We start from the raw sequence: 23610 nt of genomic DNA, 5'->3' as shown, positions 1-23610 counted from the left end.
CTGCGCCAAAAGCAGCGCCTCGAGGCTATGGGAGCTGAGCTGCCCCCCCCTCAGCGCTGCCCCACGCAGGAGCCCTGTCATACGGGAGCAAAATAACTTCCGCCCAACGTGGGGCTCGAACCCACGACCCTGGGATTAAGAGTCCCATGCTCTACCGACTGAGCTAGCCGGGCGCTGGTGAGCGCTCTCTCAGCACCTACTGTTCACCACATGACGAGAGCGCGTGTATCGATTCTAACACACTCCACCGCCCCGCTCACCGAGACCCCGCCTCCGGGGAGCGTCGATTGGCCAATGGAGCGGCCAATGGGATCGAACGTTGTTGGGCCGTCCGGAGCGCGAGCGAGGCCGGGGCGGGAGGGGGGCTGCGTGCGACCGAGGCGGCGCCGCCATGAGCTCCATCGGCACCGGGGTGAGCGCGGGCCGCGCGGCGGCGTGGGGCGGCTCCGGGCAGTCGGGGCGGCGGTTGGTTGATTCCCCTCGGCTGGGCCGGAGCGGGGCTGCGGCCGCTGCTGAGTCACCGCGGCCCGTTAGGCCGAGCGGCGCGCCGCAGCGTGAGGGGTTGGAGCGGCTGCGGCTCGGCGCTCTGCTGGGCAGCGCCGCTGCCTTTGGCCGCGTGGAGCCCTGCGGTCGGCTGCTGGGCGCCTGCTGCCAGAATAACGGGCTGTGCCGCGGGTTTGCTCAGCAATGCTTTTTCTTCTTCAGTACGACCTGTCGGCCTCCACCTTTTCTCCCGACGGCAGGGTGTTCCAGGTCGAATACGCGATGAAGGCGGTGGAGAACAGCAGGTAGGACGTGGCTGCGTTGCTCTTTGTGAGTTGGCCTTTTTCAAAGCAGCTGGTGGCTTTGCGGGTGGTACTCGTTGAACGACGGTGTCCCTGCCCTCAGTTTGGGAGGCTTCTAATAGGGTAAAAACGGTGCGATGGTTTCTGCCTGCTTTGTTGTGGAGAACGCAAAGCAAGGCTGTAAGCTTACCCTGTGTGATCAGGTAATAAGTCACAGGCTGTGGGACAAGGCTGGACTGCAGACGTCATTAGTGTGTATAAAGTGCTGAGCTGCTGGGGGAGCAGAGCTGTCAGAGTACCTAAGAACTCGTTTTGTGGGTGTGAATTGAGGCACTGAAAGGCTGATGGGCTCAGAAAGAAATCAGTGCTCACTTTGGTGTTTCAGGTCAGGGCACTGCAGGGGCAGTGGCTCTGCAGTTCCTACAGACACTGCATGCATTCTGTCCTCAGTTCTTTGGGTAAGGGCTCCTCAGCCTCTTCCACCTTTGAAAATGCGTTTATTTGCTTACTGTGCACCCCGCTTTGTTTTCTTTGGGCACGAAGTGGAGCGTTGTAACAGGCCTACTTGGGTGGAAATTATGTCATTGTGTCATTTGATCACTGGTTGCCAACCCTGCCCACACAGGGCTGGAGCTCAGTGACCTTTAAAGTCCCTTCCAACCTAAGCCACTCTATGATTCTATCCAGAATTGTATTAATTCTTCGTTACTTATCTTCACAGTTCTATTCTGTGTAAGAGGAATTTCCCTTTGTCTTGTCTTTCAGTACAGCAATCGGGATAAGATGTAAAGATGGTGTTGTCTTCGGTGTAGAAAAACTCGTTCTGTCCAAGCTGTATGAAGAGGGTTCCAATAAACGCCTCTTCAACGTCGATCGGCACGTTGGAATGGTGAGGTGCTCTTAATTCTTCATGGAAAAGGGCTTCCTATTCCAAAGTGGAAATGCACAGAGCTCAGAATCGATAATAAAGAGGTTGTGGAAGCTGTGTTAGGCTTTCTGTGCATGTAGAAATGCCACTGGGTTGGTTGTTTGGTTTTTGTTTTTTGGGCTATTTTCCTGCAGTTCTTCTTGATTGCACACACACACAGGATTCCAGACTTAAAACAGAAGATCAGCACGTGTTCTGAAGCTGTCTAAAACTTTCTGGGAGCTGCTCAGATTGTTTTGGTTATTAATTTTCCTAGACAAAAACTCAAAACTCTATTAGCATCAAATCATTGACGTGTTGTAAGCTGGCTAGCAGGAAGTTGATGGAACTCGTCTGTAAGGATTAAGCCATGAGATTAGGCTATTTGGACTGTGATGGCAATTCTCCTTTCAGGCAGTGGCAGGACTGCTGGCAGATGCTCGTTCGCTGGCAGACATAGCTAGAGAAGAAGCTTCTAACTTCAGGACTAACTATGGCTATGATATTCCACTGAAGGTAAGAAATCGGCACGGTTCACTCGGAGTTTTTGGCTTTCTTAATCTTGGCACTGGTAACCTCAAGTTACAACCCGTAATGAACTTATTTCTGCAAATAAAGGCCTGCAATTATGTTTCTTTTTCCCCTTAGCATCTTGCAGACAGAGTGGCCATGTACGTGCATGCATACACACTGTACAGCGCTGTCAGACCTTTTGGTTGCAGGTAGGTCTGTGGCAGGGGGTTGGAGATTTATGATCCTTGAGGTCCCTTCCAGCCTAGGCCATTCTGTGACAGCTCTTTCCAACGCCTGCTTGTTTGCAAAGATCTTTTGTTTCAGAAGTGCTGGAGCTACTTCTGTTTCCTAAAAGCCTTTTTCAAATTTGATACTGGTGACCGGGGAGTGGAAAGAGGTTCCCCTGTCCTTTTTTTTGTATGTGTGTGAAGCTTTAGGTGAAAAATCTATGTATGCATAAGAGCAAACCCTGCTCTGTATAGACTGCATGCCTGTCCCTCAGGTTTAAAGCTGAGGAGTTGAATCTGTGTCAGTACTGAAAGCAGAACTTGTCTCTGTGGTCGTCCCCTAAAGAATAAGTAATAACTGCCATGCAGCTGGAGTACCAAAGGACGATTAAACTGAGGTCTGCTGTTTAGTTATAGTTAAGTAAAATGTTTCTGGCAAATTGCAGGTCCTTAGGTGTCAAAGTAACACTGAGCCTTCAGACAGACTGCTTACAGAACGTAGTAGGGGTTATGCACAGAGTGAAGGAATCCTGACTTGATTCAGCTGTCGTCATGTTGTGTGGGTTGGGAGAACAACTGTTTGATTTCACTTTTTCTCACCCAGTTTCATGTTGGGGTCCTACGATGAAGATGACGGTGCACAACTGTACATGATTGATCCATCAGGAGTTTCATACGTGAGTTTTTCAGAAATATTTGTCTTTAAGTTGGTCTTTTAAAAGTTTGTAATTTGGAAATCAGTAGCACGGTGTGTATTTTTTACATTGTAAGCACATAAAACCTGTATTTAAAGCTGGTCTTTAAGAAATCTGGGAGTTCATTCCACCTGGCTGCATGCAATGAAAAGTCCCATCCGTTGCAGCCCAGAAGGCCAACTGTGTTCTGGGCTGCATTAAAAAAGGAGCAGCCAGCAGGGAGAGGGAGATGATTGTCCCCCTCTACTCAGCTCTTGTGAGGCCCCATCTGCAGGGCTGCATCCAGGCCTGGGGCCCATAGTACAGGAAGGATGTGGAGCTCTTGGAGCGGGTCCAGAGGAGGGCACTGAGATGATCAGAGGGCTGGAGCACCTCTGCTATGAGGAAAGGTTGAGGGAACTGGGCTTGTTTAGCTTGGAGGAGAGAAGGCTCTGGGGAGACCTCACTGTGGCCTTCCAGTACTTGAAAAGTGTATAAACAGGAGGGGAACGGCTGTTTGTGAGGGTGGATGGTGATAGGACAAGGGGGAATAGTTTTAAACTGAGACAGGGGAGTTTAGATTGGATATGAGGAGGAAGTTTTTCCCCCAGAGGGTGGTGAGGCACTGGCACAGGTTGCCCAAGGAGGCTGTGGATGCCCCATCCCTGCAGGCATTCAAGGCCAGGCTGGATGTGGCTCTGGGCAGCCTGGGCTGCTGGTTGGTGACCTGCACACAGCAGGGGGTTGGAGCTGGGTGAGCACTGTGCTCCTTTGCAACCCAGGCCATTCTATGATTGCCAAGAGATGTGAGTATTGCAGTGATGCTCCACTCACAAAATACTGAGGTACAGAGGTTCAGACGAAGGCTGCTAACAGCAATTCAATTCAAAGGAGACATTTCTGTTTGTTGTTATGTATAAAGTGATACAAACACACTCGTCTGCTTTTATTTTTTTCCTTTCAATACATCTAATGTCTCTACTATTGGAAGTGCTGAGTTTGTGTGCTTACACTTCAAAGTATTTTCATGATAGGTGGGATTTTGTGTCGGTTTTCTCTTTGTACACGTTTGTTATAGAACTTTTCTAATTCTAGTTTCTTTTAATTATAGCAAAAGATCCATTGCAGCAAACTGTGCAGATACGTTTCTGCACGGAGGAACTACTGAGCACTGCTGTCAAGGGTGGCAGTGCCTCAACTGCTAACTTGGGGATCTTGTCTGAGAGAGAACAGCACCAATGTCTGCTGTGTATCTGCCTTCTTGTTACAGGAGGGATGGAGTCATTATATGCTGTGTAACAGTAAGAAAGGATTTGTTTTCCATTCACCTTGCACCTCTTCTGTTTCATTTTTTTAGGGTTATTGGGGCTGTGCCATCGGTAAAGCCAGGCAGGCTGCAAAAACAGAGATTGAAAAACTTCAGGTATGGTGTTTCAGTTTTATTGTGCTGCTTTCAGGACAGATATTTCTACATCACATTATTACCTTTTTGGATGCCTTAAATATATAAAGTACAAGAGAAGCTGAAGTATTTCCTCCTAAGTTGTCTTAAGTTCTATGGTAGCAGTATTTCTGGCATCTTGACCCTGGACAATGGGTAGTCCTTGGCAAGCACACACTTTTAAACAGGGAAGCACAAACATGCACTCCTTTGTATACTCTACATTGTATACTCTGCTTGCCCCTTACAGCTTTCACCTACAAACGTACACCACAGCTGTGCACTCCAGTGAACTTCCATTGGTGGTGGTGAAGTATCACAGCTGAAAAATTACAAGAGAGGTGAAAAGTCTCAGATAATTTAAGTCTTGAATCTGGTCAGAAGTTTGAACACCAAATGAAAAGTAGGAATCCTGCAAGATCATCTGATCTTGATACTGGAATCTTGGCATCTGAGAAGTTGTTGTTTCCATTTCCATGTGTGCAAAGTGATATAAAGATGTTATGTTGGGTAATGTCTGATTTACCAAAAAATGTTTTCTCTGCAGTTCTTAGATTTTCAAAAGCTTTTTATTGCCTAATTTTTTTGTAGAGCTGTAGAATTTATATTCCTTGAACTTCATAGTAGGATCTGTAAAGCTCAGTAGATGAGAACAGGGGTGTGCCATGCAGCACAGCTGCACTGTTCTGTCACGGCTTGTTTGCAGGATGCCTTCAGTGTGATGTGGTCAGAGCAGCACGAAGCAAGTGCAGTCTTGTGTGCTGATGCTTCTCGTTAACTGTGGGCTGGACAGGTTCCAGCTCAGAGCTGATTCTGTTCAGGTGAATTTCTGATCAAATGACAAAATGTAAATGGGAAGAAGACAAGAAGTACAAACGCTTTTGTGGAGTTGATGATGACTGTTTGTGAGGGTGAAGAGTGGTAGGACAAGGGGGAATGATTTTAAATTGAGACAGGGAGGTTTGGGTTGGATGTTAGGAGGAAGTTTTTCTCCCAGAGGGTGGTGAGGCACTGGCACAGGTTGCCCAAGGAGGCTGTGGATGCCCCATCCCTGCAGGCATTCAAGGCCAGGCTGGATGTGGCTCTGGGCAGCCTGGGCTGCTGGTTGGCGACCTGCACACAGCAGGGGGTTGGAGCTGGATGAGCACTGTGCTCCTGTGCAACCCAGGCCATTCTAGGATTCTATGATTCTATGATGTGGCCTATAGCAGCCTATTAGCTACAGTTCTGTCCTGTGAAATGTGACTGTATATGGGAAGAAAGAGGTGAGAATATCATCATAACCTTGAAACCTGTCTGACAGGTACTGCAGTGCAGATGCTGGATGTGGGAGGGGATGCAGTACATGAAACCTGCAAATGTAGCTTATCCTGCAAGTGGGGCATGCTGCACTGATCACGTCTGTTGCATGTCATGCAAACATTTGACATCTTGTGTCATGTGGAGTGTACTTGGATCTTTTCATGTCCTCTACAGTGCTGCTCACGTGATTTTCAGATACTATTTAAAGCTTTTTGATGTATGGACATAATCAAAATTGGTTGGATTTTGTGTTGAGGGACATGGCTCAGTGAGTGCTACTGGTGACAGGTGGATGGTTGGACTGGATGATCTTGAAGGTCTTTTCCAACCTTGGTGATTCTGTGATAATTACAATCAATTTCTGAGACAAACCATTACAGTATGTCCTATTACTTCCTGCAAAATTAACTGGGATGGGCAAAGAATAACAAAAAAAGATAAAGCTTTGTTTTGTGCATGACAGTAGCAGACCTTTGGGTTTTCCTGTTCCACTACCATCTTTGTGTGTGTAAATACACACAGCTGTGTTTGTGTGACACAAATTACACTTGTCAGCAGAAGTCAGTGCTGCGTTATGGATTGAGCCACAAGTGGAAGGGCTGGGACAGTGTGTCTCTGTCTATTTAGGAAACTTCTTGGAATGCAAATGTGACAGCACATCTACCTAAGCAGGCACGTTTCATTTTCCTCTGGCCCATTGCTTGCTTGGGTGTGTGCCTTACACGCATAGGAAGCACTGCCAGACTCAGCATGAAGAAAGAGCTGCTGTCCTTGGCCAGCTTCTCCACACCAACTTCCTCACTATGGCTTTGAAAACTGGTTGAGAATCTGAGATGGTAAACTACGTGTAGCTAATGAGTTTGACATGGTGTAAAATATGCTGCTCTAATCAGTAATGACAGATATGTTCTTGTGAGTGAAAGATGCATTGTAGAGAATGAATTCCATTGCACTCAAGCTCTTAGGCACGTCACAGTCACTTGTTTGCTTGCTAAATGCAAAACAGGATGCTCTGTTAAGCTGTATGTTTGTTGTCTGCAGATGAAGGAAATGACTTGCCGTGACGTTGTGAAGGAGGTTGCGAAAATGTAAGTCTCCAGTGTGCTTCTCCAACTCAGCAGAAATGTGTTCTGGTGAGCTTGTGGCTTCAAACTGAAACTGTTCCCTTGACGTTGGGTACCAGGTTTCACTTTTGTAGATGAGTGCTCATGCTGACTCTAGTTTGGTGTTAATGTTTGCCTTCTCAGATGGGACGTGCTGCTCAGCACTGAGAAATGACAAAAGATGGGAAAAATAAGCATTATAATCTTATTGCTCTGTGTTAGAGGTGTGATTTACAGCTGTGGTGAATTAATGCTTGAACTGTCTGAATGTGGTCACTGGTTTTCAAGTATATAAAGCTGGTGGTAGATGGGGGAGGCTCTTCAGTGTGTTGATCCTCATTAAGGTAGAATATAAGTTGGCCAGTAGTAATCGTGAAAATACTTGGAGGGAAGATTGAGGTTGGATGTCAGGGGGAAGTTCTTTGCTATGAGAGTGGTGAGGTGCTGGAACAGCTGCCCAGAGAGGCTGTGATGCCCCGTTCATCCCTGGAGGTGGTCAAGGCCAGGTTGGATGGGGCCCTGGGCAGCCTGGGCTGCTGTGAAATGGGGAGGTTGGTGGCCCTGCATTGGTGGGGGGTTGGAGCTTCGTGATCCTTGAGAGGTCCTTTCCAACCCGGGCCATTCTGTGATCTCTTCAGATAAATACAGGTATTCTTTCAGCTATCTGCAATACTTCATGTTTGCAGGGATACTTCTGCACTTGTCCCAAATCTAATAATATGCAGCTGCAGAAATAATTTTCAGCCTTTTATGGCTGTTCCTTGGAGGTTATAAAGAAGTAATAAATGTTTCCATCAATGGTGTTGCAGCATGCGAGTTTATTTCTGAGCCTGTGTCAGAGGCTATCATGTCACTGCTAAAGGAAAGAATGTGTGGGCTCTCTGTTCCTGAAACCTAACAAGGACCTCAAAACAATTCCGAAACCACAAATGAGGCACAGGCCTTCCAATGCTTACAGACCTTCTGTTCTTCAATTCTGCTTCAGCTCAAAACTTAGCAGCAATTTGGGGTAGTTCTGTTTTTTTTTTAATAAATCTTAAGCCTAGCCCTGGCATCGCTCAGCAAATATTTTAATCATTTCTTAATCCTAAAGCAAAGGCCAGCAGCTATTACAAGCTCTTGAAGAAATCATATTGCTGCTGAAAAGCCTGCAAACGGCTTAGCACTTCACAAACACCTGTAGGTGGACCTAATCATCATCAAGTCTAGTCTTAACAGTGACAGAGTATGCATACAGCGTTTCTTTGGACACGTTTCACAAGACCTTTATCAAACATGAATGAAAAGCATCTGCTTTTTCAGTGAAGGTGTCCTTCCTTCTGCTGTCCCCAAACTTCCTATGCTGGCTAGAAGTAGTTTTGTGTATGTAGCTTTGGTCTTTTTGAGGGAATACTACCTCAACAAAGAAGGCTGTAAGTTGTAGGCATAGCAGGCAGGATGAAGATCTCTGTGTTGCACATCAGAAGATGTTATGGTATTCAGATTCACTCCCAAGTATAAGATAAAGTAAGATTTACAAGGGCAATGCAGGGTGTTCCTGCTGTAAAGGTGATGTTCTCAATAGGGTTATTCAGCATCTCACCTACATGGGTAACTTGCATCTCATCTGTAGTCATGCAATATCCTGTTTCAGCAATGCTCACCTCCACAGTATTCTCTGATGTAGTTTTTTCTCTTGGAATGGCATGAACACAAAGGAGAGTTTGAGGATAAAGCAGGGGGAAGCTTCTATTGCATGTAAGAAATGGTGTTTCAAAAAGAGTAAGAAATCTGCAAAAGGAAGAAAGTAGATTTTGCCTGTCACCAAATCTGTTCTAACCTCTACCCTCTGCATTCTTTCCAGAATCTACATCGTTCACGATGAAGTAAAGGACAAAGCTTTTGAGTTGGAACTCAGCTGGGTTGGAGAAAGTAATGCACTTCTAAATGTCTATAAACATCCTAGGAAGCTTCTCATTGTCTGTATTTAAGAGAACATAGAGAAGCAATGTTTTATTATCACAGTGTTGTGTGAATTCTGTCTAATAGGTACTCTTTTTATTTGCAGTAACCAATGGAAAACATGAAATTGTTCCCAAAGACATAAGGGAAGAAGCAGAAAAATATGCCAAGGTAAGGTCTGACATCACTGATGTCATCTCAGTGCTGCTCTTGACAAATCTGGAATAGAATGAAGTAAGGAGCAGGATTGTAGCATTGCAATGACTAGAGAAGTGTAGCTGCACAAATCACCTGTACCTGGGATATCTCCTGACGAGAGAACTGTGAAGCTCTCTCCATGCAATCCAGAGATGGTTCATTATTAAATACACTGCATGGCAGCAGGCTTGCCCATCTCATTTCTCCTTCAGCAATGAATGTATGAGCTCTTCAGTAGTTACAGAAGTGAATGGGAAATGCAGCAAGTCATGTTAACCAAAATACCTTTTATAAGGGCAACCAACTAGAAAAAGCTGCTCCTCAAGCATCTGCCAGCTTTGCATTTGCTTTAAAGGCAGTATATATTCTTAAGTAGAAACCAGGCCTGCTGAATAGCAGCCTTTGTACGTGTGGAAAAAAACTGTAAAACAACAGCAAAACTCCCTTTTTTAATTAAACTTTTTTTTCTAAATAGGAATCTTTGAAAGAGGAGGATGAATCAGATGATGAGAATATGTAACACATTGTTACTTCAAGACAAGTTTGACTTAGTACAGGTTTGTTTATAATGGATTAACCATGGGATGCTCCTATGTACTGCTGGAGGAAACTGAGTGACCAACTTGCACTAATAAATTTTCCATTTTACTGTCTGTTAGCTTTTATTTCAAAGTAAGAATGCATCTGTATTCTAAACTGCACTATATATCAAAATGGTCATTAGAGGGGAAGATGTGCTCATGCTGCTGTAGCTGCTGCTTGCCACAGCAGAACTTTTGAACCAGGCTGGTCACAGGAAGGGCAGCTGCTTAGGAAGCTTACAGGTCTCTTGTTTACTGGCTTAACCAGCCAGTGTCACAGCTCAGTTGTCACAGCAGCAGCTTCCAGTTCTCTCTCCAGGCAGAGGAGAAAAGCAGCTCCTTTACAGCTTGATCTGCTATCAGTTTAGGTGACACATGCAGCTGACAACTTCAACCAGCCTCCAGAAAAACACTGTAATTTGGAGTATTAAGCCCCAAATGGGACTAATGAAAACTAATTCCAAGTAGTCCTTGTGTTAACTTGCAGAGCTGAACTGTTTGCTTTTTGCTGTTTTATTCCAGTTTTATAACTTAACAGATCTCAGCTTTACATTTATTAACACTGTAGTTCTGTAAATCAGTTCTGAATCCATTGTTGGCCTTCCTAGGAGCTAAAAATCATCTCTCGTGGTTTCTCTTCCTGGTCCTTAGGCAAATAGACAGCATTTAGCCCCAAGAAGTCACTTACAAATCTTGAAACAAGGTACCAAATTCATCTGGTTACCACTTCAAAAATCAAAACAGAGGTGTTGTGTGCATACCTAAAATTCTAATGGTCATCTTTAGTCTGAAATGCATGCTTTCCTAACAGATCAAACGTTCAGTAGTACTTACTATTAGTAAAGACCAGCCCTTTAAAAAAAACAAAACCTCCCTCCCTTCAGTTTTAATAGTCTTTGTACTTTTAAAAAGCTCTGCAGTCTCTTTTCTATTGGCATTACAGGATGCAGGTTCTGTTTCTTTTTGGTGGCAAGGTAAAGGAAATGCAGATAGATGGCTCTGTGTCATTGCTTAATGCCAGTCTCAGGCTTAAGCCTGGGCTAGAGTCAAGCCACGTGGAACCCTTGCCTTTCCAGCTTTTAGCACAGCTGTCAAATTGCTACAACTCTATCAGGCCTCAGTGAAGTAGATTAATCATGACTGATGAACAGCTTCCTCGAGTGCTGTCACCTGAGGCAACAGTATAGTGATACATAAACCTGAACCTGAGTCAGGCTGAGTTTTGTGTTGCATTCAGTCTGAATTTACTACTAAAGCTTATTGCCAGTTTGGCTCTTCTGAGTCAGTGAAATCCAGTCAGTAAACTTATCTCAGCCTGAAGCACGTGCTGAGGACTGCTCTTCCACTTGCTTTAATGCAACAACGTGATTGTAAACCTAAAACCTTGCTGATAAGCTGTAAGTGAAAATAAAGATCTATCCCTACAAGCAGCCACACCCTTCTAATCCTTTCAGAGCCATTTAGGACTGGGTTCAGGAAACGTAACAGTCTTACAAGCCATGTTACTGGGTTAAGAGAGAAGGGCAAGTCTAGCTGTAATTACAGATACTTCCTTACCCTTCAGGCTTAAACAGTATCTAGGAGTCAGACTTAAAAGCTCAACAGCTGACCAGGTACCTGAAAGCTTCCATCAGATTCCTGTAGCTTCACACCCAGGGCAAGGCTGACAAAGTACAGGTGCAGAGAGGAAGGCCTGGAAGAGCTGTTACCCAAGGCAGAGTAGCCACACACTCCCATCTTTTAACATGCCAAGTGACTGGGGCAACCAAACCAGTGCCCCTGTTCAGAGCTGACTGGAACAGATGCAGGCTCAGTGATAAACTCAACAGGCCTAACAGCAGCAGCCTGTAACAGTGGCCTCTGAAGACTCCCAGAACCAGCTGAACCAGCAATGCCTCCCTGCAGAAATAAGGTCTCAATCCCCCTCTCTGAAGAAAGGAGCTTCTATGGTTGGCCTGGAAATGGTTGTTTTTAAGTTGGGTTTAACAGTGAGATGCAAGAGTATACTGCAAGGACAATGAACATGCCCTCAGTAAGGCAGAAGATTTCTGAATCTCTGATTTCAGCAAGAGGTGATTCCTATCATTCATTTTTATTATTCCTGACAAGAGTACTGGGAGGTTTTAGTTTTGAAGATACCAGAAAGGCATAATTTGCCCATACCACGGCAGCACTTCTCACTTCAGGCTTAACAAGTAACCTACTTAGTCTGGGCTCTGGCCATTTATGGGAATACATAATAGAACACAAAGTCACATACCCACTTGGAATGCACAACTGCAGTTCTTGCCATGCTGGAACACAACTTCAAAGTATTAAAGGCAAATACCATTGCTTGAGATCTAAGTTCATGCTCTAATGGAACACAAGAAAGCTGGTCTATACAATTGTTTATCTCTTAGCTTAAAGTCATCCTTCCGTTCCACCACAGAAAGGGTTAGAAATGCACAGATCCAACAAAGAAGGGTAGAACGTACATGAGAATCCTTTTTCTCCCAAGTCTCACTCACCCACTGATAGCTATTCAGCAGCTGATGAATCACTGCTGCTGTGATGTACAGCTAGGAATGCCGCAGTCCCTGTTGCAGTCACTGTGTCCACACACAGAGGCGTTGCTCTAGAAAATTAAGGGGACTAAGGTGAACCTCAGGTGCCAAGTTTATACATACTCCCATATCTAGTTTACATTTATCTCCATGACTCTTTTTAGGACTTGCAGCTGTGCTTGCAGTGTTCAAAAAAACAAATTGCATTTAAACTGCAGCATCAGAGTAATCCATTTCCATGGACTGCACTGTTTTCACAAGATTTTGAATAACATCTTCATTCCAAGTTTTGTTACTACTGATTAAATTGCTTTAAGATTGAGCTGTTGGAATATCACAGAAACAACCCACGTGTCAAGTTTCTGTTATGACAGATAAACACAAGGATAGCTCCACAATAAATACTACTCATCTGTAGTTGGTGCTGACTCAGAAAGGAAGCAGTTCAAACAATTCCAAGCAGGCCTGAGCTATGCCAGGCATCGGGTCATTTATCACTTCTCATAACCATAGATAGCATGATGGCCTAATGTTAAATCCCCCCTTCCCTGCATGTTCCACTGCCCACGTGGGTCCAATAATAGGTGAGATGCTATTTGGCCCACAGCCCTGGTCATCTCTAAGGAAGGGGCTTTGATAGCACTGCACATGGTAGTGCTTTTCCTTAGCACTTAACTGTTAGCAATGCAAAGGTACAGAAAACAGTGAGCTGCTTAAGATACATCACTGAATGGTAACCATAAGCCAGAATTTCAGGACTGAAGATAAACGTAGGATTTTGAGTGCATAACACCACCAAACACAGCAAAGAGATCATTCTCTTCCCCTCCTCTTTCTGTTGCACACCTCTAAGATGATGACTAGTTTTTACTCCACACACCAGTTTTTCAAGTTATGTGCAGTAAGGAAGTTACCTTTACCTAACAATTGACAGCTATTTTGAGACATTTACTGCCTCTGCCTTTCCCTATTAGATAAGCTTGCCATCCCTTATTTCCAGTGACACAGAGCTGCAGGGAACAGGCTGTAGAAGAGGTAAGAGTGGAGCCTTACTGCCATGCGTTTACCAGACAGACAGTATTGGAGAACACAGGATCTACAACTGAGCTCAAAGCCAGTCTCTCATTTCCAGATGCAGTGCTCTTTCATCTTCATACCGCTATTAAAGGACTCTGAAGCAGTTGTTTAAAAATGGTTCTTAGGATTGCTGTGCAAACCAAAAATGGACAACCAGAATAAAGCAGACAGCAGCCTTGCATAGTTTGTAGTCCAAACACATGTCATCAGATACAAGGAAAAGTTAAATCCTCTGAAGTTTCTCCTAAAGGTAGTATAAGAACTACCCACAAAAGATACCATTTTAATTGACGTGGTAAGACAAGCCCAATAAAAGGTTAGATAAAACATGGGGTGGTTTACTTTTGCATAAAATTAGACCACATTTCATGACACGTACAGGCTGCAAGTCCAAAAATCACTCAGATTCCTCTTTCAACAACAGATTTTGCTAACAGTAGGTTAAGCTATAGTAAATTCACAGAAACAGCTACATCCCAAACACACATACAGAAAAAGAAAAACCAAATCAGTAATTCCTAAATTAAAGCCAGAAAAAAAAATTGAAAGTAAAACCATGTCCTTTCTGCAAGATTTTCAGAAAAGCAGAAATCTGCTGCTTTTGATATTTGGGACAAGACTGAGACACATTAACAGGTTTCAGCAAACACTGGATGACTTCAACAGCATGCTTACACAGGAGCACCATTTCAGCTCTCATTCCATGCATATCCACACTCTGCAAACAGTGCCACTTTTAGAAGCTCTTTATCCCCCCAAATTCATTCCTATATGTTTCAGGAATAGAAGAAATCTGAAACACTGTCTCAGGAAGTGAAATCAAAGCAGAGCTTCATGTGTTCCCAGTAGGAAAGTCAGTTTAACAAGCAGCTACATTCCCCAGCCAAATGAGAGTTGAAACGATACTCTCATACCAGTTTGTCATCCCATTTTGCTGCATGCAAGGAAGAAACTGCTGCCCCCTAATAAAAGATGCCTTCCATAGATTCAGAATAGTTAAAACTTGCTAAGACGACGTGTATTTTGTTCTGGAAATCAACAGAACACAGCTTATAGCAGTGGCTCTGTTTGCAGTGCAGCTGTACTAGCAGTGCACCACACAGTGCTCCTGACAGGATAAAACACAACAAAAAAAGAACCCACAGCCCTGAAAATACAAACCTCCTGTGAGTGGTGCAGGCTTGCAACTAATTGACAGCTTAGAGGTGCTAACACAGTGCCAGCTGGTCACGACTTCCCAAGCAGGCAGGGAATTCGCTACCTGTAATAACAGCCAGCAAAAAAACTGCAGAAATAAAAAGTTTTAAAAGAAGGCTTAGATGTAGGAAAGAATTCAGATGCAGTCACCAACTAAGCTGTAAATTCTTGCTAACGGCACCTGTTTGTAGCTAATAACATTTAAATCAGAAGACTGAGGGCATTAATGCCTTCACAAATAATCAATACTGATGACCTGCAGTCTTGTTGGCTGAGGCTGAAAATTAACTGTAAGTGACTGACTTAATTTAGACAAGCAAAAGCCCTAGAAGAAAGAACATAACTACTGTCCTCACAAGTTTTCTTTTGCTGAACATCCTTGCTTGCAGAGGTAGTTTTGCTTCCTTGTGCATGGCTGCATGCTAATAGTGACACACACATTGCTTTCAGCAGGCTGCGTCTCTGCCCACGTTCAGCTGGGTGATGCTGTCCTACAACCTCTGCAATCCATGATTTTAATTAACAGCTTATCAGCACCAACAAGCTTGAAAGTGACAGCTGTGCTGGTGGGCAGCCCATGTCCAAAGACTCAGCATCAGCATTAGAACAGTATTTTCTTTCTCTACAAATAGGGAAATATGCACCTTCTTGAAATCCATTGTGAGCAAGTCAGTTATCAGTGTCTTAAAAGCCTGTGTATATGAAATCATGGCTCTAATCTCTATACTTTTCCTTCCATACTTTTTAAACATAGCTATTTCTGCAAGTATTACAAGGGAAAAAAGCCTTCCAGACACCAGCAACAGGTAGCATAAGCAAGGACTTTACAAAATGCCCACCAGAAATCACTCAGAACATTACTTTTAAACAAGACAGTAGAAAACCCACTGCTCTGAATCTTCTAACACAAGTACTGAGAAAATAATACAAGTGAAGTTGCTTTTTCAAAAAAAGAAACAACTGATTGTAGTTCTCCAATTGGCATCAGTGAACACCTTAGATAGGAACAGCATTAGGCAACCACTCAGTGTAATGCACACCTGAGCTGTATCACAGCTTTCCTGCAGGATAACAGTAGTGCTGCACTGCTGCTTTCCAGCAGTGCACTGAGGACAGAAGATCTGCACCCACTTCCCTAGTATGGTTGTAACAGCCTCACTGTTGTCATCAAAGGAAATGCGTGGTCATGACAAGTAATGCAGGAAATTAAACAGATCTGTAATTAGACCCTTTGCTAGGCAAACTTTTACATGCAGATACTTTAACAGAGCACGACAAAGTATGCAAAAACTGGCTTTAAAATCCAATGTTTGGTCAACTTGAGTAATGGGCACCCATCCACAGCTGCTCTCGTAACAGAAAATTCCACACCAGGAAAAATAGTCTCCGAATACAGCTCTCATTATGCCCAACCATAAGAATACCATATCAATCTTTAATTTAAAAAAAAAAAAGATAATGTTTATGTCTGGAATTAAAAGATAGCATGGCAAATACCCAAACATCTCCCCTGGGTTAACACGGGCTAGGATGAGAGCAGCAGTTCTATCAGCTGAGAACTGAAACTTCTCTCGCATGAGGCTGCTACTAACAGTTCAGTTGGTGCACTGCTAGTTCCTGTCTTACAGCACACAGAACTGTAGTTAGGAACTGCAGCAGGACTGGATGTCATCTATTCAGTAAGAGGGGGACTGCTCCTCCCTGGAGGTCTCCCAAAAGCTCCACCAAGAGCTACTCAGACAAGCTAAGCATGCATTATCATTTCAGCCATGTTAGTGGAAGAAGCAACAACAGTGAGCACTACTGTCGTGTGCAGAGCTAACAGAAAACTTGGCTGTCCTCAATATAAGGATGTGGCTCTGGGCAGCCTGGTCTGCAACCCTGCACATAGCAGGGGGATTGAAACTGGATGAGCATCGTGGTCTTTTTCAAACCAGGCCATTCTATGACTCTATGAAATATCAATGCATTACTACACTGCTGCAAAACATACCCATACCTGCTTTAGAAAGCTACTAGTAAAATTCAGGGAATAAAATGCACTAATTCAGGTTTCTTAAGGGTTACTACACTTTCTCCAGCAACGCTCCATGAAGTGCCTGAAGCAGCATGCAGTTACATTTGAATAACAGCAGCCATTTTTCTGAACACAAAGACTGGAATATGATGACAGTGCTGGGGAAAGTGAGAAATAAACAGGAATACTTTTTGCTTGTTTTTAAAATACACACTTTTTATAGCTATCTCTATTTGTATGTAAATAAAAAAAACACGAAGAAACTTATTGTCAAGGGTCAGCAGTAAAAGCACTGACTAAGAAAGAAGATTTAACCAACCTTTCATTTTTATAATCTTGCTGACCAAACTTTCTGTTGCCAACTCCACATTTCTTGGGTTTTGTTGTTTTTTTCCCTTTATGCTGGAGTACTAAAGACTTCACAACCACCTGACACACTGCTATGAGCAGACTGCAAAGAGTGAGATAGTAAAGTTCCATAGCAAGCACGCACCTGACGTTCATCTATATGGAAACAGCAGTTCATGCAGACATTCTGCATGCAGATGTTTGTTCAGCCAACACTGGAAATATATTGCATATTTACTGACAGAACATAAACAGCAAGGGGAAGAATACCTGAAGAGGCCGAAGTAAACACTAGAAACAGGAAATAAAAGAAACATGAGGTCTATACTTCTGAAGTCTGACAAAGTAACACAGAGCTCCACGTTAGAACAAGAATTGCAGTTTTTCATACTTTTAATATTCAGTAATAAGTTATGAGACAAACTGAAATATTAGTTTTGGAAAGATGACAAAGCAGCTGATGACAGAGCAGCTCCCAACAGGAAATTCTGCTGCTCATTTTCTCCACTCGTGACAAACTTTTCCCTGTAGGAGATCACATTCTGCAGGAAGAAGCACAACTGCAAGGATCCGATATAGACAAGCTACATTTAATGCCCAGAAAAATTTAACACTGACATGCAGTGTTTCAGCATCAGAGTGCAATCCTGAGTTCTGAAGCTCACGTTTCAATGAAAAGTTATTTTAAACCAAAATTAGAAGTAGTGCCTGGCTTGCCAAGAGTACAACTTTTTCATTCCATTACAGCAAACGTCATGCCCAAGTCATACGTGAATGTTTACGCTACTTGGTGTGCTGCTTAGCTTGACATTCTTAGGTACTTTAAATGCCTTAAAAGAACAAGTCACTTCTCCTGCTGACTTACTATGCAGAGAACAAAGTAATCCTTTTGCTCATAGTAGTTAGATGAGTGATGTGCCAAGAACTTCCTGTGCCAAGAACAGCTACACCCAGACGGACAGAATTTTTCTGCTAGAAATCAGAAACAAGACTGATTAGTTTTGTCAGGAACTCTTATTTATTGAGTGGAACTCTATTTTACACAGAGGTGCAAAGCATGCCTCCAAAAATCATAGAACGATTCAACTATTACATCCCACAGAGATACCATAACTTGACATTCAAAGCAGGCTTTCTGAAGTTCTGAAGAGGAGCTACAAGACACAGTTTAGTGGCTTGTGGAAGCAAGGATAATGGGAGGACCGTTGAACTTAATCTCGTAGGTCCTTTCCAACCTTGTGCTTCTATGATTCTAAGTTTTACTAACTTACTTCACTAACTTCAACGTATTCTAAACAATTTCTTCTTCAGTTTATCCACAGCATCAACTACAACACAGAAGTTACGTCAGCATTCAAACAAGCACACCAAGCCTTTATACACACACACACTATACACATAATATTTACAGAGGAGATCTAAAAGCCAGAATGCCACAGCTGCGTTCACTTCCAAACATGTTAGAAGTGTCCCATCATCAACAGTAAGCATTATTGGTATGCATTAGCTTTACTACTACTTATCTATGCTATTACCTCCATAAAATCCCTACAGCAATCCCTTTGCACTTCCTAAAACACCAAATTTAATCAAAAAGAACACAGGTTTGAAGCGAGGTTTAACTTACAAACCAAGGTAGCTCCTTATTGCTTTCAAAAACTTCACAACCACATCCACAGGTCCTCTCAATGCAAAGATAAACAAATGAAAAATACATTTCGGAGCTGATAACGAGCTGCTGAAATCAGGTTCTCGTTACTTCGAGGAAAAACGAGGAAGCCGCACAGAGCTTAAACACAGATTAAGGTTTAGACACAAAGAAAAGAAGCAAAACTGCAGCTGAAGCCCCCAGATGGCTTCACAACAGCATCAGCACTGCCTGCGAGCAACGAGAGCCTCCGAAGCCTCCGAGCCCGCCGAACAGCGCAGCTCCACAGCAGGGCCGGGGCCTCTCCGCCTCCCACTGCGGGCTGACAGACCGAGCAATCCCCGGCACTCCCTACCTGACGCCTCAGCGCCTTCCCGGCCCCAGCGGTTCCGCCGAGCTCCGCCAGAGGGACCCTCCGTCACCGCTACACTTCCGGGGCCGGCCGGGCGCGCTCCGCCATCGCGGCCGAGCGGGAGCGACCGTCACCGCCATCACTCGAAGGGCCGTGAAGGCGAAGCGTCGCGCCGTCTCCTCGGAGCGCTGGAAAGAGCTCACCACCGCCGGGCTCGCCGCCTCAGTGAGGGTGCAGAGCTCAGCCCCGCCGCTGCCCACCCCGCGGGAAAGGCGCCGACCACTCCCGCCGCCTCCCCGCCGCGGCCTAAAATGGGAAAGCGCCTCACACAAAATGGCGCCGGGAGGCTGACCGCCGCGCATGCGCGTCGAGCGTCCCGGCCCGCCGCCGCCGCAGGACGCCATCTCCGCCCGCGCCCCCTCTCCGCTCTTCCTCTCGTCCCCGCCCCACCGCGTTTCTAAGAGACGGTTAGCGCCAATCGCGTCGCGCCGTTGCTCTTCCTGACCCCCGAGCTTGGCCAATCGACTCGTTCACAGCTACATCCGGATCCAGCTCTCACCAATCAGAGGCTCGGGAGCGCTGACTTCACTTCAACCGCCGCCAATCGACGGGCGCTCCAGCTAAAAGCCAATGAAAAGTCTCCGTGGCTCTACCTGCGTCCGTGGCTGTCCAATAGGTTCCGCCTGGCTCTCGGGGACCAATGGGGGTGCCGTCCGCGGCGCCCAATCCGGGCGGGGCAGAGCCCCCGGGGCGTCACGAGGGGGCCAATGAGAGTTCGAGGAGGACCGATTCTGCTCAACAGCTTGTTATTGGGCTCGTCGCTGGCGATCCGCTGCGAGTCCGGGCTGAGAGGAGGGGGCGGAGCGGGGCCGCGCTCAGCGCCGCCGCTCGCGGGGCTGTCGTCGTCGCGGAGGGAGACTGCGGCGCCGAGCCGGGCGCTGCCCACTTCGCTGCGACTTTCCAGGTAGGAAACGGTCGAGGGCGGCTCGGCAGCAGCAACTCCGCCGCCGTCCCGGGGGAGCGCCCGGCCCCGCGAGGGACGGCCTGGGGCTGAACGGAGTGGGACGGCCGCCTCTCCCTTCCCCCAACAGCGAAGCGGGCAGCGGGAACGGGGACTCCGAACTCCGCCTCCAAGCCGCTCGGCGCTCGCTCCCGTTCCCCTCAGCCCCGGGTGCGCGGTATGGTGGTGGTGGGGGGGAGGAGGGGGGGCGGTTTTCTCGTCCCGCTCCCCTCAGCCCCAACGCTGGCGGCCGAGGGGGGCGGGGAGGAGCGGCTCGGCGGGCCGCGGAAAGTTGCGAGGGCCGGGGAGGGGCGGGGAAGGCGGGAGGCAGGCCGGGCCCCGCCGCCCCTCCGTCAGGAGTTGCCGCCTCGGGGCCCTCCCCGCCCCGCAGCCGCCGCCGGGAGCGGGAGCAATGGCGACGTGACGCGCACCGAGCGGCCCGGGACGGGCGGAGGCTCCCGCCCGCCGCCCTCTGACGGCCGCAGACCCTCGGCCGATCCCGCTCTTGTGTTGCAGCGCTTCCCTGCCCGGCTGTGCGGCGAGGAGACGGCTCGGAGCTGGAATCCCTCACGTAACCGGGAAAAATGAAGGTACGAACTCTCTCTCTCTCTCCTTTTCCTTTCCTTGAGGTAACTTCGTTTTTCGCTGCTGTTTCAGCTGCAGTTGTCTGGAAACGCTCTGAGTTGCCGTCCTCGGAGTGCTGCCTTTAAATGCTTCCTGCATCAGCAGCTGCTATTGCAAGTTTGCAAAACCACAGCTTTTGTCCCGCCTGTGCTGCTGCTGGGTTGTTTTTTTTTTTATGCCAGTACAAAGACGGGGCAGTGCACAAAAGAGAGAGAAACTTTTCTTGCCTTCAATTAAACAGCAGCAAAGCAGTTCCTTAATGCTGTGCGTTGATTTCCTGTCCCGATGGACGTTTTGGCGTGCTGCTTCTGGCCTTGTTTACCGCTTCACACACGCCCAATAAAGTGAGGTTTGGAGTAATAAAGTCCAGATTAAGGAAAAGGTGAGGAGAAATAGTTCTTCCCCTTAACGAGGCGATTCAGCTTTCATAAAGGATTTCAAGAAAAACAACTGCTCACAGAGATGAGAGTAAATCTCTCTAGAGGTCTCCGTTTAGTCGGCAGGAGAAAAACTCCTATATATAGAATGGTATAGACGTAATTGTAGATATTGGTACGATAGCAGCCTCAAATTATCTGCCTCACCAAATTGGTTTCAACAGGAAAAAGTGCAGTTATCTTTTATGCTGCAGTTCTGCTGTTAAAAGATTTCCCTTCTTTAATTCTTTTGAGTTGTCATTTTTATTGATTATTATTACCTTTTTCATAATGAGGTGCTTTAATATGAGCTCAGCACCCCCAGAGCTATGCTGAGCATACCACGGAAAGTAATAAGGTGTTTTTTGGTTGGTCCTTTACATTGGGAGAGCAATTAGGCTGACAGAATCGGGGGTCAACCTCACTATGTGAAGCCAAACTTCCTGTAACTCGTTTCTTTACTTTTTTAAAGAGCAGTCTGAAGGTAGTTATGAATACAGACGTTGTTTGTCACGTAATGATCAAGAACTTCAGATGGAAAATCGAATGTGCGATGCTGTAGCTGTAAAAAGAACTAAGAACTAAACTTTGTTCCTGTTTTTTTTTGCTCCTCACTAGGCAGCAGATGAGCCTGCCTACCTGACAGTGGGAACGGATGTCAGTGCCAAGTACCGTGGTGCCTTCTGCGAGGCAAAGATTAAGACAGTGAAAAGGCTTGTGAAAGTCAAGGTAGTATGCTGTGGTTTGTGCTGGCTTTGTTAAAGCGCTGTGTTGAAAGAGCTGTCAGAGAAGATCAAAATCCTGAAGATAGGGAATGTTCATTGCTTTACTTTTTGACTTTTAAGAGCATTTGAATGTTTGTGCAGTTATTGTTTTCATGTTGTTATTTTTCCATATCTGTGTTCAGGAGGATGCTGAAACAGGACTGGGCTTAAACATTACCTGTCTATGCTGCTCAATTCCTGATCACAGTTGTCTCCTGTTTATGAATGCATCAGTTTCACAGCAGTCAGTTTTGAAGGTTCTCTTAGAGGCTTATGGCTTTACATGAGTAATAAGAGCAAACTCTTCAGAAGCAAAAATTCCCTTTCATTCCAACTGACAGTCAGTTTTACTTGAGAGGCTGTGCTATAATAAATCAACATAAGAACAAAAAAAAAAAAATGCAAAAGAACCTTTTTAGATCAGGTTTTTGAGATGTCCAGAAGAGTATTTGTTAGTTTCCAGCATCTTGCTGCTGCTTTCAAAGCAGCATGCAAAACTGTAGCTAAGTTCCTGTGCAAGCGTAGTACTGACACTTAATATTCATTTCTGTTTACAGGTCTTATGCCAAAACAAACAAAAATGAAGGTCATTATTTTACTGTTGCAGTTCTATTGTTCATGCTAATGTGGGAAAACAAGAGTCAAACCTAGTTAAATAAGAGTTAAGAATGCAAAGTAAATACAGAGCTTGGTTTGTTCCCTTGAGTCTTTCCACTTCTAGATAACTGTCCAGGATATGTAAACAAGGCATTAGTGACCCTCAAAACCTTGCTAAATAGAGATGAAAGCTTCTTTTTATAACTGTACATCTAAGTTTTCATATGCTTTAATGCTTAGATCAAGTAGAGCAAGCTGTCAGCCTCTTCAGTTACATAGGTGGAGCTCATTGCTTCTGTCAGAGTTCTTGTCATGGTTTAAAAAATCAAGCAATTCAGATCTTTCAGACTTTTCTCCTGTTCTTAGTGAGTACTGTTAGAAATTCGTGCCCTTCTTTGAAATCTGTGTGAATGAGTTGCTTCCTAGAAAGCAGCGTGCTGCCCTTCCTGAATTGACATCCTTCATTTTTCTTGTCTTTGGTCTGAGTATCTGAGCGTTAAGGCTGTTTGTAGATGTGTGCTTCTTTTTCTCTATCCAACGATGTGCTTTATTACTCCATGATCAAGACTTGTAGGTACACGAGGCTGCTCTGACTTGGTAACAATTCCTGTTGCTGTGTCTGAATTGTAAAAGAACAGTTGAAGTTGTAGCAATAAGCCTGATATTTTAATGAAGAGTGTGTGGGCACAGCCCAGTGTGCCTCCTAAGTCCAGAGGATCCATCAGGCTTTTCCTGAGTAGCAGGACGACTTGTATTCATCTCGATGCTGATAGAGAATTGTAAATAAAAACTAATTGAACCAGGTTATTATGAATTCATATTACTGCAGGGTGCATTTCAACATGCTACTGGCTTTTATAAATATAGCTGCAATGTAAATTGTGCTTATCTGATAAAGAGAGGGGAGCACAAAAACTGGACATCTTATTGGTGGAAAGGAAATTGCTTGGGTTTTTGATTCCTGAAAAAGGATAGGAATTTGGGAATTGTTGGTTAGTACATCCTGGGTACTCAGGTGGGTCTTTTTGCTATGAAAATGGCAGTGAAACAGCGTGCTAACATCTAAATATTCATCTTCTATGTTTCTGAGCTGAGTCTGTGCAAACTCAGGGATTCAGCTTGCACAGGCTTCTGTTCCTTCTGTGTCATGATGCTTACTCTCTCAAACACAGGATTTTAAAGGGAAAATTGTTTTACTTCCTCTTTTTCAACCCATCCTTATTTTAATCACGCTTTCAGTGGTTCGCATCTTTACCATAGAAACTTTCTCCCGTTCATGGTAGCAGCGGTGGTGGTGTGGTCTGTTCAGTGATTCCTCAGTAAGTTTTTTATACACAGAGCATTGTATTTTG

General features: G+C 45.2%; 2 protein-coding genes and 1 non-coding gene across 13 annotated transcripts in view; 2 read left to right on the top strand and 1 right to left on the bottom strand.

Moving 5' to 3' along the window:
- Nucleotides 1-100: 100 nt before the first annotated feature.
- TRNAK-CUU (transfer RNA lysine (anticodon CUU)) lies at nt 101-173 on the bottom strand. Its single transcript has one exon. It is a non-coding gene; the product is annotated as a tRNA-Lys (tRNA).
- Nucleotides 174-305: 132 nt separating this feature from the next.
- Nucleotides 306-9744, top strand: PSMA3 (proteasome 20S subunit alpha 3). Its single transcript, XM_052695550.1, has 11 exons — nt 306-412; nt 706-788; nt 1551-1674; nt 2107-2208; nt 2341-2414; nt 3037-3109; nt 4464-4529; nt 6891-6937; nt 8796-8863; nt 9000-9064; nt 9567-9744. Exons 1-11 carry the CDS (start codon nt 392-394, stop codon nt 9609-9611), a joined length of 768 nt encoding a protein of 255 aa, XP_052551510.1. The 5' UTR covers nt 306-391; the 3' UTR covers nt 9612-9744.
- A 9906-nt stretch (nt 9745-19650) lies between these two features.
- Nucleotides 19651-23610, top strand: part of ARID4A (AT-rich interaction domain 4A) — a 53364-nt gene continuing 49404 nt past the window's right edge. For 8 of the 11 annotated variants that reach the window (XM_052695533.1, XM_052695527.1, XM_052695530.1 and 5 more), the window contains exons 1-3: nt 19651-19821; nt 20374-20447; nt 21516-21626. In XM_052695533.1, coding sequence (XP_052551493.1) covers nt 20442-20447; nt 21516-21626 — 117 coding nt within the window. In that variant the 5' untranslated portion in view covers nt 19651-19821; nt 20374-20441. The remainder of the gene's footprint in view (nt 19822-20373; nt 20448-21515; nt 21627-23610) is intronic. The other 3 variants (XM_052695537.1, XM_052695535.1, XM_052695534.1) reach the window with 1 other exon arrangement.

This window comes from Tympanuchus pallidicinctus, unplaced genomic scaffold, assembly GCF_026119805.1.
Source record: "Tympanuchus pallidicinctus isolate F22 unplaced genomic scaffold, pur_lepc_1.0 scaffold3, whole genome shotgun sequence".
Lineage (NCBI taxonomy): Eukaryota > Metazoa > Chordata > Aves > Galliformes > Phasianidae > Tympanuchus > Tympanuchus pallidicinctus.
Note: the sequence above shows the minus strand (reverse complement) of the source record. Positions and strands in the feature narration are given on the sequence as shown.

Excerpts from the sequence above, each read along its gene's own strand:
- PSMA3 (XM_052695550.1), top strand. The coding sequence starts at position 392 with ATGAGCTCCATCGGCACCGGG. Across the intron at positions 2,415-3,036 it reads GTCAGACCTTTTGGTTGCAG|TTTCATGTTGGGGTCCTACG; the intron begins GTAGGTCTGTGG and ends TTTCTCACCCAG. Across the intron at positions 4,530-6,890 it reads CAGAGATTGAAAAACTTCAG|ATGAAGGAAATGACTTGCCG; the intron begins GTATGGTGTTTC and ends TGTTGTCTGCAG.